This window comes from Rhinoderma darwinii (genome assembly GCF_050947455.1).
Source record: "Rhinoderma darwinii isolate aRhiDar2 chromosome 1 unlocalized genomic scaffold, aRhiDar2.hap1 SUPER_1_unloc_12, whole genome shotgun sequence".
Lineage (NCBI taxonomy): Eukaryota > Metazoa > Chordata > Amphibia > Anura > Rhinodermatidae > Rhinoderma > Rhinoderma darwinii.
The window spans coordinates 200,063-220,000 of NW_027461648.1; the positions used below are offsets into that span (position 1 = coordinate 200,063).

The 19,938-nt window shown below is 35.3% G+C and overlaps 2 protein-coding genes and 1 long non-coding RNA gene across 5 annotated transcripts in view; 1 reads left to right on the forward strand and 2 right to left on the reverse strand.

The window, feature by feature from the left end:
• The window catches only part of LOC142669034 (gastrula zinc finger protein XlCGF66.1-like), a 351,749-nt gene that overhangs the window by 166,809 nt on the left and 165,002 nt on the right, over positions 1–19,938 (reverse strand). The window lies entirely within an intron of this gene.
• LOC142669036 (uncharacterized) overlaps positions 1–19,938 on the reverse strand; it is a 168,462-nt gene that overhangs the window by 101,478 nt on the left and 47,046 nt on the right. The window lies entirely within an intron of this gene.
• The window catches only part of LOC142669033 (uncharacterized), a 45,113-nt gene that overhangs the window by 18,116 nt on the left and 7,059 nt on the right, over positions 1–19,938 (forward strand). The window contains exons 5-6 of one of the 2 annotated variants that reach the window (XM_075847090.1): positions 15,195–15,306; positions 16,089–16,181. In XM_075847090.1, the coding sequence (XP_075703205.1) occupies positions 15,195–15,306; positions 16,089–16,181 (205 nt within the window). The remainder of the gene's footprint in view (positions 1–15,194; positions 15,307–16,088; positions 16,182–19,938) is intronic. The other variant, XM_075847091.1, reaches the window with a different exon arrangement.

The window sequence follows — 19,938 nt, forward strand, 5'->3', positions numbered from 1 at the left end:
TATATCTATATACTGATAGTACACAGGCATATATCTATACACTGATAATACACAGGCATATATCTATATACTGATAGTACACAGGCATATATCTATATACTGATAGTACACAGGCATATATCTATACACTGATAATACACAGGCATATATCTATATACTGATAGTACACAGGCATATATCTATATACTGATAGTACACAGGCATATATCTATATACTGATAGTACACAGGTATATATCTATATACTGATAGCACACAGGCATATATCTATATACTGATAGCACACAGGCATATATCTATATACTGATAGTACACAGGCATATATCTATACACTGATAGTACACAGGCATATATCTATATACTAATAGTACACAGGCATATATCTATATACTGATAGTACACAGGCATATATCTATATACTGATAGTACACAGGCATATATCTATATACTGATAGCACACAGGCATATATCTATATACTGATAGTACACAGGCATATATCTATATACTGATAGTACACAGGCATATATCTATATACTAATAGTACACAGGCATATATCTATATACTGATAGTACTCCGGCGTATATCTATATACTGATAGTACACAGGCGTATATCTATATACTGATAGTACACAGGCGTATATCTATATACTGATAGTACACAGGCGTATATCTATATACAGATAGTACACAGGCATATATCTATACACTGATAGTACAGAGGCATATATCTATATACTGATAGTACACAGGCATATATCTATATACTGATAGTACACAGGCTTATATCTATATACTGATAGTACACAGGCATATATCTATACACTGATAGTACACAGGCATATATCTATATACTGATAGCACACAGGCATATATCTATATACTTATAGCACACAGGCATATATCTATACACTGATAGTACACAGGCCTATATCTATATACTGATAGCACACAGGCATATATCTATATACTGATAGCACACAGGCATATATCTATATACTGATAGTACACAGGCATATATCTATACACTGATAATACACAGGCATATATCTATATACTGATAGTACACAGGCATATATCTATATACTGATAGTACACAGGTATATATCTATATACTGATAGTACACAGGCACATATCTATATACTGATAGCACACAGGCATATATCTATATACTGATAGTACACAGGCATATATCTATACACTGATAATACACAGGCATATATCTATATACTGATAGTACACAGGCATATATCTATATACTGATAGTACACAGGCATATATCTATATACTGATAGTACACAGGCATATATCTATATACTGATAGTACACAGGCATATATCTATACACTGATAATACACAGGCATATATCTATATACTGATAGTACACAGGCATATATCTATATACTGATAGTACACAGGCATATATCTATATACTGATAGTACACAGGTATATATCTATATACTGATAGCACACAGGCATATATCTATACACTGATAGAACACAGGCATATATTAGTACACAGCCATATATCTATATACTGATAGCACACAGGCATATATCTATATACTGATAGTACACAGGCATATATCTATATACTGATAGTACACAGGCATATATCTATATACTAATAGTACACAGGCATATATCTATATACTGATAGTACACAGGCGTATATCTATATACTGATAGTACACAGGCATATATCTATACACTGATAGCACACAGGCATATATCTATATACTGATAGTACACTGGCATATATCTATATACTGATAGTACACAGGCATATATCTATATACTGATAGTACACAGGCATATATCTATACACTGATAATACACAGGCATATATCTATATACTGATAGTACACAGGCATATATCTATATACTGATAGTACACAGGCATATATCTATATACTGATAGTACACAGGTATATATCTATATACTGATAGCACACAGGCATATATCTATACACTGATAGAACACAGGCATATATTAGTACACAGCCATATATCTATATACTGATAGCACACAGGCATATATCTATATACTGATAGTACACAGGCATATATCTATATACTGATAGTACACAGGCATATATCTATATACTGATAGTACACAGGCATATATCTATATACTAATAGTACACAGGCATATATCTATATACTGATAGTACACAGGCGTATATCTATATACTGATAGTACACAGGCATATATCTATATACTGATAGTACACAGGCATATATCTATATACTGATAGTACACAGGTATATATCTATATACTGATAGCACACAGGCATATATCTATATACTGATAGCACACAGGCATATATCTATACACTGATAGAACACAGGCATATATTAGTACACAGCCATATATCTATATACTGATAGCACACAGGCATATATCTATATACTGATAGTACACAGGCATATATCTATATACTGATAGTACACAGGCATATATCTATATACTAATAGTACACAGGCATATATCTATATACTGATAGTACACAGGCATATATCTATATACTGACAGTACACAGGCATATATCTATACACTGATAGCACACAGGCATATATCTATACACTGATAGTACACAGGCCTATATCTATATACTGATAGCACACAGGCATATATCTATATACTGATAGCACACAGGCATATATCTATATACTGATAGTACACAGGCATATATCTATACACTGATAATACACAGGCATATATCTATATACTGATAGTACACAGGCATATATCTATATACTGATAGTACACAGGCATATATCTATACACTGATAATACACAGGCATATATCTATATACTGATAGTACACAGGCATATATCTATATACTGATAGTACACAGGCATATATCTATATACTGATAGTACACAGGTATATATCTATATACTGATAGCACACAGGCATATATCTATATACTGATAGCACACAGGCATATATCTATATACTGATAGTACACAGGCATATATCTATACACTGATAGTACACAGGCATATATCTATATACTAATAGTACACAGGCATATATCTATATACTGATAGTACACAGGCATATATCTATATACTGATAGTACACAGGCATATATATATATACTGATAGCACACAGGCATATATCTATATACTGATAGTACACAGGCATATATCTATATACTGATAGTACACAGGCATATATCTATATACTAATAGTACACAGGCATATATCTATATACTGATAGTACACCGGCGTATATCTATATACTGATAGTACACAGGCGTATATCTATATACTGATAGTACACAGGCGTATATCTATATACTGATAGTACACAGGCGTATATCTATATACAGATAGTACACAGGCGTATATCTATACACTGATAGTACAGAGGCATATATCTATATACTGATAGTACACAGGCATATATCTATATACTGATAGTACACAGGCATATATCTATATACTGATAGTACACAGGCATATATCTATATACTGATAGTACACAGGCATATATCTATATACTGATAGTACACAGGCATATATCTATACACTGATAGTACACAGGCATATATCTATATACTGATAGCACACAGGCATATATCTATATACTGATAGCACACAGGCATATATCTATATACTGATAGTACACAGGCATATATCTATATACTGATAGCACACAGGCATATATCTATATACTGATAGCACACAGGCATATATCTATATACTTATAGCACACAGGCATATATCTATACACTGATAGTACACAGGCATATATCTATATACTGATAGCACACAGGCATATATCTATATACTGATAGCACACAGGCATATATCTATACACTGATAGTACACAGGCATATATCTATATACTGTTAGCACACAGGCATATATCTATATACTGATAGCCCACAGGCATATATCTATATACTGATAGCACACAGGCATATATCTATACACTGATAGTACACAGGCATATATCTATATACTGATAGCACACAGGCATATATCTATACACTGATAGTACACAGGCATATATCTATATACTGATAGTACACAGGCATATATCTATATACTGATAGTACACAGGCATATATCTATACACTGACAGTACACAGGCATATATCTATATACTGATAGTACACAGGCATATATCTATATACTGATAGCACACAGGCATATATCTATATACTGATAGCACACAGGCATATATCTATATACTGATAGTACACAGGCATACATCTATATACTGATAGTACACAGGCATATATCTATATACTGATAGTACACAGGCATATATCTATATACTGATAGTACACAGGCATATATCTATATATTGATAGTACACAGGCATATATCTATATACTGATAGTACACAGGCATATATCTATATACTGATAGTACACAGGCATATATCTATACACTGATAGTACACAGGCATATATCTATATACTGATAGTACACAGGTATATATCTATATACTGATAGTACACAGGCACATATCTATATACTGATAGCACACAGGCATATATCTATATACTGATAGCACACAGGCATATATCTATACACTGATAGTACACAGGCGTATATCTATATACTGATAGTACACAGACGTATATCTATATACTGATAGTACACAGGCGTATATCTATATACTGATAGTACACAGGCATATATCTATACACTGATAGTACACAGGCATATATCTATACACTGATAGCACACAGCCATATATCTATATACTGATAGTACACAGCCATATATCTATATACTGATAGTACACAGGCATATATCTATATACTGATAGTACACAGGCATATATCTATACACTGATAGCACACAGCCATATATCTATATACTGATAGTACACAGGCATATATCTATATACTGATAGTACACAGGCATATATCTATATACTGATAGTACACAGGTATATATCTATATACTGATAGTACACAGGCACATATCTATATACTGATAGCACACAGGCATATATCTATATACTGATAGCACACAGGCATATATCTATATACTGATAGCACACAGGCATATATCTATACACTGACAGTACACAGGCATATATCTATACACTGATAGTACACATGCATATATCTATATACTGATAGTACACAGGCATATATCTATATACTGATAGTACACTGGCATATATCTATATACTGATAATACACAGGCATATATCTATATACTGATAGTACACAGGCATATATCTATACACTGATAGTACACAGGCATATATCTATACACTGATAGCACACAGGCATATATCTATACACTGATAGTACACAGGCCTATATCTATATACTGATAGCACACAGGCATATATCTATATACTGATAGCACACAGGCCTATATCTATATACTGATAGCACACAGGCATATATCTATATACTGATAGTACACAGGCATATATCTATATACTGATAGTACACAGGCATATATCTATACACTGATAGCACACAGGCATATATCTATATACTGATAGTACACTGGCATATATCTATATACTGATAGTACACAGGCATATATCTATATACTGATAGTACACAGGCATATATCTATACACTGATAATACACAGGCATATATCTATATACTGATAGTACACAGGCATATATCTATATACTGATAGTACACAGGCATATATCTATATACTGATAGTACACAGGCATATATCTATACACTGATAGAACACAGGCATATATTAGTACACAGCCATATATCTATATACTGATAGCACACAGGCATATATCTATATACTGATAGTACACAGGCATATATCTATATACTGATAGTACACAGGCATATATCTATATACTAATAGTACACAGGCATATATCTATATACTGATAGTACACAGGCGTATATCTATATACTGATAGTACACAGGCATATATCTATATACTGATAGTACACAGGCATATATCTATATACTGATAGCACACAGGCATATATCTATATACTGATAGTACACTGGCATATATCTATATACTGATAGCACACAGGCATATATCTATATACTGATAGTACACAGGCATATGTCTATATACTGATAGTACACAGGCATATATCTATATACTGATAGTACACAGGTATATATCTATATACTGATAGCACACAGGCATATATCTATATACTGATAGCACACAGGCATATATCTATATACTGATAGTACACAGGCATATATCTATATACTGATAGAACACAGGCATATATTAGTACACAGCCATATATCTATATACTGATAGCACACAGGCATATATCTATATACTGATAGTACACAGGCATATATCTATATACTGATAGTACACAGGCATATATCTATATACTAATAGTACACAGGCATATATCTATATACTGATAGTACACAGGCATATATCTATACACTGATAGCACACAGGCATATATCTATACACTGATAGTACACAGGCCTATATCTATATACTGATAGCACACAGGCATATATCTATATACTGATAGTACACAGGCATATATCTATATACTGATAGTACACAGGCATATATCTATACACTGATAGTACACAGGCATATATCTATACACTGATAGTACACAGGCATATATCTATACACTGATAATACACAGGCATATATCTATATACTGATAGTACACAGGCATATATCTATATACTGATAGTACACAGGCATATATCTATATACTGATAGCACACAGGCATATATCTATATACTGATAGTACACAGGCATACATGTATATACTGATAGTACACAGGCATATATCTATATACTGATAGTACACAGGCATATATCTATATACTGACAGTACACAGGCATATATCTATACACTGATAGCACACAGGCATATATCTATACACTGATAGTACACAGGCCTATATCTATATACTGATAGCACACAGGCATATATCTATATACTGATAGTACACAGGCATATATCTATATACTGATAGTACACAGGCATATATCTATATACTGATAGCACACAGGCATATATCTATATACTGATAGTACACAGCCATATATCTATATACTGATAGTACACAGGCATATATCTATATACTAATAGTACACAGGCATATATCTATATACTGATAGTACACAGGCATATATCTATACACTGATAGCACACAGGCATATATCTATACACTGATAGTACACAGGCCTATATCTATATACTGATAGCACACAGGCATATATCTATATACTGATAGTACACAGCCATATATCTATATACTGATAGTACACAGGCATATATCTATATACTAATAGTACACAGGCATATATCTATATACTGATAGTACACAGGCATATATCTATACACTGATAGCACACAGGCATATATCTATACACTGATAGTACACAGGCCTATATCTATATACTGATAGCACACAGGCATATATCTATATACTGATAGTACACAGGCATATATCTATACACTGATAATACACAGGCATATATCTATATACTGATAGTACACAGGCATATATCTATATACTGATAGTACACAGGCATATATCTATATACTGATAGCACACAGGCATATATCTATATACTGATAGTACACAGCCATATATCTATATACTGATAGTACACAGGCATATATCTATATACTGATAGCACACAGGCATACATCTATATACTGATAGTACACAGGCATATATCTATATACTGATAGTACACAGGCATATATCTATATACTGATAGTGCACAGGCATATATCTATATACTGATAGTACACAGGCATATATCTATATACTGACAGTACACAGGCATATATCTATATACTGACAGTACACAGGCATATATCTATACACTGATAGCACACAGGCATATATCTATACACTGATAGTACACAGGCCTATATCTATATACTGATAGCACACAGGCATATATCTATATACTGATAGCACACAGGCATATATCTATATACTGATAGTACACAGGCATATATCTATACACTGATAATACACAGGCATATATCTATATACTGATAGTACACAGGCATATATCTATATACTGATAGTACACAGGCATATATCTATACACTGATAATACACAGGCATATATCTATATACTGATAGCACACAGGCATATATCTATATACTGATAGTACACAGGCATATATCTATATACTGATAGTACACAGGCATATATCTATATACTGATAGCACACAGGCATATATCTATATACTGATAGCACACAGGCATATATCTATACACTGATAGTACACAGCCATATATCTATATACTGATAGTACACAGGCATATATCTATATACTGATAGTACACAGGCCTATATCTATATACTGATAGCACACAGGCATATATCTATATACTGATAGTACACAGGCATATATCTATATACTGATAGTACACAGGCATATATCTATACACTGATAGCACACAGGCATATATCTATATACTGATAGTACACTGGCATATATCTATATACTGATAGTACACAGGCATATATCTATATACTGATAGTACACAGGCATATATCTATACACTGATAATACACAGGCATATATCTATATACTGATAGTACACAGGCATATATCTATATACTGATAGTACACAGGCATATATCTATATACTGATAGTACACAGGCATATATCTATACACTGATAGAACACAGGCATATATTAGTACACAGCCATATATCTATATACTGATAGCACACAGGCATATATCTATATACTGATAGTACACAGGCATATATCTATATACTGATAGTACACAGGCATATATCTATATACTAATAGTACACAGGCATATATCTATATACTGATAGTACACAGGCGTATATCTATATACTGATAGTACACAGGCATATATCTATATACTGATAGTACACAGGCATATATCTATATACTGATAGCACACAGGCATATATCTATATACTGATAGCACACAGGCATATATCTATATACTGATAGTACACAGGCATATATCTATACACTGATAATACACAGGCATATATCTATACACTGATAGTACACAGGCATATATCTATATACTGATAGTACACAGCCATATATCTATATACTGATAGTACACAGGCATATATCTATACACTGATAGCACACAGGCATATATCTATATACTGATAGTACACAGGCATATATCTATACACTGATAGTACACAGGCATATATCTATATACTGATAGTACACAGGCATATATCTATATACTGATAGCACACAGGCATATATCTATATACTGATAGCACACAGGCATACATCTATATACTGATAGTACACTGGCATATATCTATATACTGATAGTACACAGGCATATATCTATATACTGATAGTACACAGGCATATATCTATATACTGATAGCACACAGGCATATATCTATATACTGATAGTACACAGGCATATATCTATATACTGATAGTACACAGGCATATATCTATATACTGATAGTACACAGGTATATATCTATATACTGATAGCACACAGGCATATATCTATATACTGATAGCACACAGGCATATATCTATATACTGATAGTACACAGGCATATATCTATATACTGATAGAACACAGGCATATATTAGTACACAGCCATATATCTATATACTGATAGTACACAGGCATATATCTATACACTGATAGTACACAGGCATATATCTATATACTGATAGTACACAGGCATATATCTATATACTGATAGTACACAGGCATATATCTATATACTGATAGCACACAGGCATATATCTATATACTGATAGTACACAGGCATATATCTATATACTGATAGTACACAGGCATATATCTATATACTAATAGTACACAGGCATATATCTATATACTGATAGTACACAGGCATATATCTATACACTGATAGCACACAGGCATATATCTATACACTGATAGTACACAGGCCTATATCTATATACTGATAGCACACAGGCATATATCTATATACTGATAGTACACAGGCATATATCTATACACTGATAATACACAGGCATATATCTATATACTGATAGTACACAGGCATATATCTATACACTGATAATACACAGGCATATATCTATATACTGATAGTACACAGGCATATATCTATATACTGATAGTACACAGGCATATATCTATACACTGATAATACACAGGCATATATCTATATACTGATAGTACACAGGCATATATCTATATACTGATAGTACACAGGCATATATCTATACACTGATAGCACACAGGCATATATCTATACACTGATAGTACACAGGCCTATATCTATATACTGATAGCACACAGGCATATATCTATATACTGATAGTACACAGGCATATATCTATATACTGATAGCACACAGGCATATATCTATATACTGATAGTACACAGCCATATATCTATATACTGATAGTACACAGGCATATATCTATATACTAATAGTACACAGGCATATATCTATATACTGATAGTACACAGGCATATATCTATACACTGATAGCACACAGGCATATATCTATACACTGATAGTACACAGGCCTATATCTATATACTGATAGCACACAGGCATATATCTATATACTGATAGTACACAGCCATATATCTATATACTGATAGTACACAGGCATATATCTATATACTAATAGTACACAGGCATATATCTATATACTGATAGTACACAGGCATATATCTATACACTGATAGCACACAGGCATATATCTATACACTGATAGTACACAGGCCTATATCTATATACTGATAGCACACAGGCATATATCTATATACTGATAGTACACAGGCATATATCTATACACTGATAATACACAGGCATATATCTATATACTGATAGTACACAGGCATATATCTATATACTGATAGTACACAGGCATATATCTATATACTGATAGCACACAGGCATATATCTATATACTGATAGTACACAGCCATATATCTATATACTGATAGTACACAGGCATATATCTATATACTGATAGCACACAGGCATACATCTATATACTGATAGTACACAGGCATATATCTATATACTGATAGTACACAGGCATATATCTATATACTGATAGTGCACAGGCATATATCTATATACTGATAGTACACAGGCATATATCTATATACTGACAGTACACAGGCATATATCTATATACTGACAGTACACAGGCATATATCTATACACTGATAGCACACAGGCATATATCTATACACTGATAGTACACAGGCCTATATCTATATACTGATAGCACACAGGCATATATCTATATACTGATAGCACACAGGCATATATCTATATACTGATAGTACACAGGCATATATCTATATACTGATAGTACACAGGCATATATCTATATACTGATAGTACACAGGCGTATATCTATATACTGATAGTACACAGGCATATATCTATACACTGATAGTACACAGGCATATATCTATACACTGATAATACACAGGCATATATCTATATACTGATAGTACACAGGCATATATCTATATACTGATAGTACACAGGCATATATCTATACACTGATAATACACAGGCATATATCTATATACTGATAGCACACAGGCATATATCTATATACTGATAGTACACAGGCATATATCTATATACTGATAGTACACAGGCATATATCTATATACTGATAGCACACAGGCATATATCTATATACTGATAGCACACAGGCATATATCTATACACTGATAGTACACAGCCATATATCTATATACTGATAGTACACAGGCATATATCTATATACTGATAGTACACAGGCCTATATCTATATACTGATAGCACACAGGCATATATCTATATACTGATAGTACACAGGCATATATCTATATACTGATAGTACACAGGCATATATCTATACACTGATAGCACACAGGCATATATCTATATACTGATAGTACACTGGCATATATCTATATACTGATAGTACACAGGCATATATCTATATACTGATAGTACACAGGCATATATCTATACACTGATAATACACAGGCATATATCTATATACTGATAGTACACAGGCATATATCTATATACTGATAGTACACAGGCATATATCTATATACTGATAGTACACAGGCATATATCTATACACTGATAGAACACAGGCATATATTAGTACACAGCCATATATCTATATACTGATAGCACACAGGCATATATCTATATACTGATAGTACACAGGCATATATCTATATACTGATAGTACACAGGCATATATCTATATACTAATAGTACACAGGCATATATCTATATACTGATAGTACACAGGCGTATATCTATATACTGATAGTACACAGGCATATATCTATATACTGATAGTACACAGGCATATATCTATATACTGATAGCACACAGGCATATATCTATATACTGATAGCACACAGGCATATATCTATATACTGATAGTACACAGGCATATATCTATACACTGATAATACACAGGCATATATCTATACACTGATAGTACACAGGCATATATCTATATACTGATAGTACACAGCCATATATCTATATACTGATAGTACACAGGCATATATCTATACACTGATAGCACACAGGCATATATCTATATACTGATAGTACACAGGCATATATCTATACACTGATAGTACACAGGCATATATCTATATACTGATAGTACACAGGCATATATCTATATACTGATAGCACACAGGCATATATCTATATACTGATAGCACACAGGCATACATCTATATACTGATAGTACACTGGCATATATCTATATACTGATAGTACACAGGCACATATCTATATACTGATAGTACAGAGGCATATATCTATATACTGATAGTACACAGGCATATATCTATATACTGATAGCACACAGGCATATATCTATATACTGATAGTACACAGGCATATATCTATATACTGATAGTACACAGGCATATATCTATATACTGATAGTACACAGGTATATATCTATATACTGATAGCACACAGGCATATATCTATATACTGATAGCACACAGGCATATATCTATATACTGATAGTACACAGGCATATATCTATATACTGATAGAACACAGGCATATATTAGTACACAGCCATATATCTATATACTGATAGTACACAGGCATATATCTATACACTGATAGTACACAGGCATATATCTATATACTGATAGTACACAGGCATATATCTATATACTGATAGTACACAGGCATATATCTATATACTGATAGCACACAGGCATATATCTATATACTGATAGTACACAGGCATATATCTATATACTAATAGTACACAGGCATATATCTATATACTGATAGTACACAGGCATATATCTATACACTGATAGCACACAGGCATATATCTATACACTGATAGTACACAGGCCTATATCTATATACTGATAGCACACAGGCATATATCTATATACTGATAGTACACAGGCATATATCTATACACTGATAATACACAGGCATATATCTATATACTGATAGTACACAGGCATATATCTATACACTGATAATACACAGGCATATATCTATATACTGATAGTACACAGGCATATATCTATATACTGATAGTACACAGGCATATATCTATACACTGATAATACACAGGCATATATCTATATACTGATAGTACACAGGCATATATCTATATACTGATAGTACACAGGCATATATCTATACACTGATAGCACACAGGCATATATCTATACACTGATAGTACACAGGCCTATATCTATATACTGATAGCACACAGGCATATATCTATATACTGATAGTACACAGGCATATATCTATACACTGATAGCACACAGGCATATATCTATATACTGATAGTACACTGGCATATATCTATATACTGATAGTACACAGGCATATATCTATATACTGATAGTACACAGGCATATATCTATATACTGATAATACACAGGCATATATCTATATACTGATAGTACACAGGCATATATCTATACACTGATAATACACAGGCATATATCTATATACTGATAGTACACAGGCATATATCTATATACTGATAGTACACAGGCATATATCTATATACTGATAGTACACAGGCATATATCTATATACTGATAGTACACAGGCATATATCTATATACTGATAGTACACAGGCATATATCTATATATTGATAGTACACAGGCATATATCTATATACTGATAGTACACAGGCATATATCTATATACTGATAGTACACAGGCATATATCTATACACTGATAGTACACAGGCATATATCTATATACTGATAGTACACAGGCATATATCTATATACTGATAGCACACAGGCATATATCTATATACTGATAGTACACAGGCATATATCTATATACTGATAGTACACAGGCATATATCTATATACTGATAGCACACAGGCATATATCTATATACTGATAGCACACAGGCATATAGCTACATACCAGTATATTAGCCTGTGCACTGATAGTACACAGGCAGCTGTTAGGACATACCTCAATATGCCCTAACAACAGGAAATATGGTAGGACAGCCCTGGGGTCCTTCAATGGACCCTGGGCTGTCTGCCCATATATGGTATGTCCCTCAATCGCGTCACAGGGATTCCTGCGATGCGATCCAAGGGGCATCTCCCTTTCTCCTGAATGCTGCAGTCCGCTGTGATCGCAGCATTCAGGGGAATAGCGGCGGAGATGAGAGGTTTCTCTGATCTCCGCCGTTATAGAGGGGGGCTGTGGCTGTGTAATACAACCATTGCCCCGCTCCTGACATAAGTGAGAGCGCGGTCAGCATGAGGTGATGCGGCCGGCGCTGCACTATAATAAGCGGCGGTGCAGGCACTGAAGACAGAACATGGGGGTGTTTTGCAGCGCGCCCGCCATGTTCTGTCTTCAGTGCCGGCAATCATTAGTGCAGCGCTGGCCGCAACGCATCATCCTGACCCCGCGCACTCGTCATGACTCAGGAGCCGGGCAATGACTATCACACAGCCGCAGCCCCGCTCTCATACATTCATGTGTTACTATACTGAGCTGTGAGGCCGCACAGCCAAGTATCGAAATACATGACATAACGGTATCGAAACAGTATGGAAGTTTCGAGGCATCGTGCATCCCTAACGGTCATAGATGGGGTCATAGAGTTTGGTGGTTTCTTATGTTGATCTGTTAGATTCTTCGCACTCTCTGCTGTATTGTACTGAATTGTTACATATGTGAAATCAGGGGGAAGATCTGACTATTATTAAAACAGAGGATGAAGAAGAAGAGCGAGTGAGGGTCGATCAACCGTGTAAGAGTGAACCGGAGGAGGAAATTCCAGGAGGTGTTACCAGAGGTCAGTAATAATGAATTTAGAAAGTGAACTCCGTGGTTTATTAAGCAGGACCTGCTGTGTTTTTTTAACCACATTCCTCCCCTTATACTTGGCGTCCTCCAGATTCCAACGCTGTCTTTTTCTTTTTTGCCCCCCTCCATGTTGTTCCACTACAGCCCTTACTCCGTTTTGCACCTAACATATGCGTGTTGTAATTAAAGGTACAAAGAGGAGACACCATCTCTCCTCAGTAGGCGTTGCCTCACTTTTTGCTGTGACGCTGTCCAATCAGAGCGGACCGCTTCACAGCGATGCAGAAAACCTGCTGATTTTGTGAAATTTCCTGCAGGTCTTTTGCATCGCTGTGAGGCTGTCCACTATGATTAGATAGCGTCACAGCAATGAGCGAGTCAACATCTACTGAGGAGAGAAAAGGTCTTCTCCTTTCTGTTCTCTTTAAGGTGGGGTTCCTCCTTAGTTCTACATTACAGTAACACGTCAGACACTGTATTATACATAGTGCAGCACCTGAGGGAGCTGTGACTGCACATAGAAGTTCTCTACAAGGTGTTCTATGAATCCGGTCATGCACTAGGCTTACCATCAGATTTTGGGGGGCAGCGGCTGCGATTAACAGCTGCACTCTAGGCCGAGATCTAGGAAAGCTCAGTTCAATCACTTACAGAGAATGTGTCATCAGAAAATGATCTATTGTTTAAATCAATTTTCGTTTAAACATATTTTTTATGATTTTTTGGTGCGTTTTTTTTATATTATTTTTTTGTCTTTATCTAATCTTGCAGTTTGCCCTCTGGCCAATGAGTCTCATAGTAGACTGCTCCTTACAGTTCTCAGCAGTCATCTCATTATCATCACAGGCAGGATTACACTGACAGGTAACATCTATATATGTAGATAACAAAGAATCCACCATTCATAATAGACTGACCCTTCCTGTTCTGTAGAGATCATTTCTCAGCAGTCATCTCATTATCATCACAGGCAGGATTACACTGACAGGTAACATCTATATATAGATAATACAGAATCCACCATTCATAATGGACTGATCCTTCCTGTTCTGTAGAGATCATTTCTCAGCAGTCATCTCATTATCGTCACAGACAGGATTACACTGACAGGTAACATCTATATATAGATAATACAGAATCCACCATTCATAATGGACTGACCCTTCCTGTTCTGTATAGATCACTTCTCATCAAACCTCTCATTATCATCACAGGCAGGATTACACTGACAGGTAACATCTATATATGTAGATAACAAAGAATCCACCATTCATAATAGACTGACCCTTCCTGTTCTGTAGAGATCATTTCTCAGCACTCATCTCATTATCATCACAGGCAGGATTACACTGACAGGTAACATCTATATATAGATAATACAGAATCCACCATTCATAATGGACTGACCCTTCCTGTTCTGTATAGATCACTTCTCATCACACCTCTCATTATCATCACAGGCAGGATTACACTGACAGGTAACGTGTATATATAGATAACACAGGATCCACCATTCATAATGTACCATCTCATTATCATTACAGGCAGGGTTACACTGACAGGTTACACCTATATATATATATATATATATATATATATATATATACACTATAGAACAGGGTTTAGGAGCGGCACTGTGTAGATAGCCAAGAAACGGTTGGTGCTAGCTTAAAAAATTAAGGAGTGACGTACTCCTCATACATATATCCAAGAAAAGAGACTAGAAGCAGCACTCAGCAAAAAATGTGAATTTATTCACCCAACACAGCCCTGTGTTAGACAACATATAGGCTAAAACGGCCAGAAAGATATAACTGACAATAGCTGGACGCAATAGTACAATCATGTAGAGGCTGAAAAAGCTAGCACATACCCTGGGACATGATAAGGAGTGCAGGAGATCAAAAAAGTGGATGGATGAATGAACGCCTCGACGCGCGTTTCGCCCTGTAGACCGGCTTCGTCAGAGTTATATCTTTCTGGCCATTTGAGCCTATATGTTGTCTTTGGATGCTTCTAGCTTCACTTTTCATGTATTGCTATATATTTTGTAGGCAATGATAGACCTTATTGTCTATCTCTGCATATTGTCATAATCAGCTGGTAGCTCTATACTACGTGTGGGCCTTATTACCTTATACCCATGGGTTTATAATTCTGTCATATGAACTATCTGAGCGTGGTTTGGTCATCCATGTATGGTTGACTCTGTTTGTCTATGGTCTATGCCATCTGACCCTGCTGTATATATCTCCGTGTATGATGTATCCCATCTTTTATTCCATTATATGTTATTGGTGATTATATTTAATAAAGATTTTTTGTACTTTTGTATATCATTCAGTATACTATTTCTTTAAGGGCTATGTCCCTTCATGGTTCGCTTCTAGGTTGTCTACTTGCAATAAGGGACCCCAGCATACACCATTTTTTGGTGTGAGGTTTTGTTTAGGTTGTCTCAGCTTGAAGAATAGGCCAATGTTTTTGCAGTATTTAGAAAATCTGAGGAGAGCATATATCAAAATTGCCTATGCATCTAATTTGGGGTGATAATGGAGCATTTATCTTCCCTCTTCCATAAAGTAACTCCCCTCTAGTGATGGCTCTAGCTCTGGCATAAGCTCTATGTAGGGACTTTTTAGGGTACCCACGTGCGCAAAATTTGTCAAAGTTTGTCACATTCAGATTGGAAGGACTTCTCATCGGAGCAGTTTCTTTTCGCTCTGAGATACTGTCCTATGGGAATACCCTTTTTCAGGGCCGGAGGGTGGAAACTTTCCCAATGTAGGAAATTGTTGGTAGCAGTAGTCTTCTGATAGATGTCGGTGTGCACACTGCCACCAGGGTCCAGCGAGATTTTGAGATCCAGGAAATTAATTTCTTTCTCGTGTATTTCGTAAGTGAATTTCATGCCTATGTCATTGATGTTGAGAATCTCCATAAAGTCCAAGAAAAGTGATTTGTCCCCATCCCAAAAAATAAGAATATCATCAATGTATCGACCCCAGAATAAAATGTGACAGGTAAAAAAACATAAATCATCCGTGAAAACCAAACTATCTTCCCACCACCGTAAAAAAAGATTAGCATATGTGGGTGCACAAACTGTGCCCGTGGCACTGCCTTTTATTTGATGGTAAAATTCACCATCGAACATAAAATTATTGTGGGATAAAATAATTTTAAGTAGTCAAATAATGAATCCATTGTGTGCTTGGAACTGAGTGCCCTTCGTGCTCAAAAAATATTGAACAGCAGTTAAACCAAGATCGTGTCTAATGTTAGTGTATAGAGATTCAACATCAATGCTGGCTATTAAGGTGGTGGCTGTAACAGAAATCCCCTGGATCCTGGTGACAGTGTCCTTAGTATCTCTAAGATAGGGGGCAAGGCTGTGACAAAGGATGAGAGCATCTCATCTACTTATAAGCTAATCCCTTGCGTGAGGTTATCGTTCCCCGAAACGATAGGTCTGCCTGGTATTGGACGAGAGGTTTTATGAACCTTAGGCAAGGCGTAGAATGTTGAAAGGGTTGGATTAGGATTAAACATTCTTTTAAACTCATCCTGTGTGATGAGAAACTGTGATTTCGCCTCCGAAACGAAGGAATGTAATTCACTAGTGAACTGTTCGGTAGGATTTTTTGCAAGAATGGTATAAGTGGACACATGATCTAAAAGTCTGTGGACCATAGATGTGTAATCATCCCTATCCATAACGACAGTGTTACCCCCCTTGTCAGATGGCTTAACAATGATGGATTCATTCTTAGAGAGTTCATCCAATGCAACCTGCTCCATATGACTGAGGTTACCAAAGACTTTGGATTTAGCGTATTTTAACCCTCGTAGATCTGCACTGACAATCTTGACAAATATGTCGATGTGGCCATATTGGGAGAACGGTGGTGTCATGTGTGACTTTGGTCGCAAAGACGAGAAAGGACCCGTGGCCATAGTAGCTCCAAATTCATTTTCATTAAGAAGTGCTTCGAGGTCAGTAAGAGTCCTCAATTCATTGGTAGTATTTGGAGTGTTCGGAGAAGGGTTAACTTTAAAATGTTTAAGTAGAGCTAACTTCCGTGCAAATAAATTTAGATCTTTGGTCCAAGTGAATTCGTCATAGCCAGGGGTGGGAGGGTATGAAAGGCCTTTCTGTAGAAGCGCCATCTGATATGGGTTCAGTTGGAAAGAAGATAAATGATATATCTGCATTCTGTCATTTTTAGTCATCAGGTCCCCTGACTTCAAGTCCCTCAACTCACCTGATTCCAACCCAAATTGGGTGGTCCTAAAAAAGGAAACGGAGTATTTAGAGTAGATGGACTCTTCCCAGTGCCACTTGACACTGTAATGCTTGCTCCCAATGGTCCAGTGTTTTTCCCCGCTGTGAAGGGGGTGGTAACCGTATTGGTCGTGAACATAGTGGGTAAAGCATAAGAGGAGGAAGAAGAGGGAGCCGACATGGGTACTCTGGATGGATTTTCTTGGCCAGGTTGTATAGGGCATATTTGTTTATTTACTTTAAGAGGTAAAAAGGTTATTTTTGGAGGATTATATCTCCTGTTATTGGTTTTTCGCTTTGTCCCCAGTCTCTTATCCTCAAGGGATGGCCTAGGGT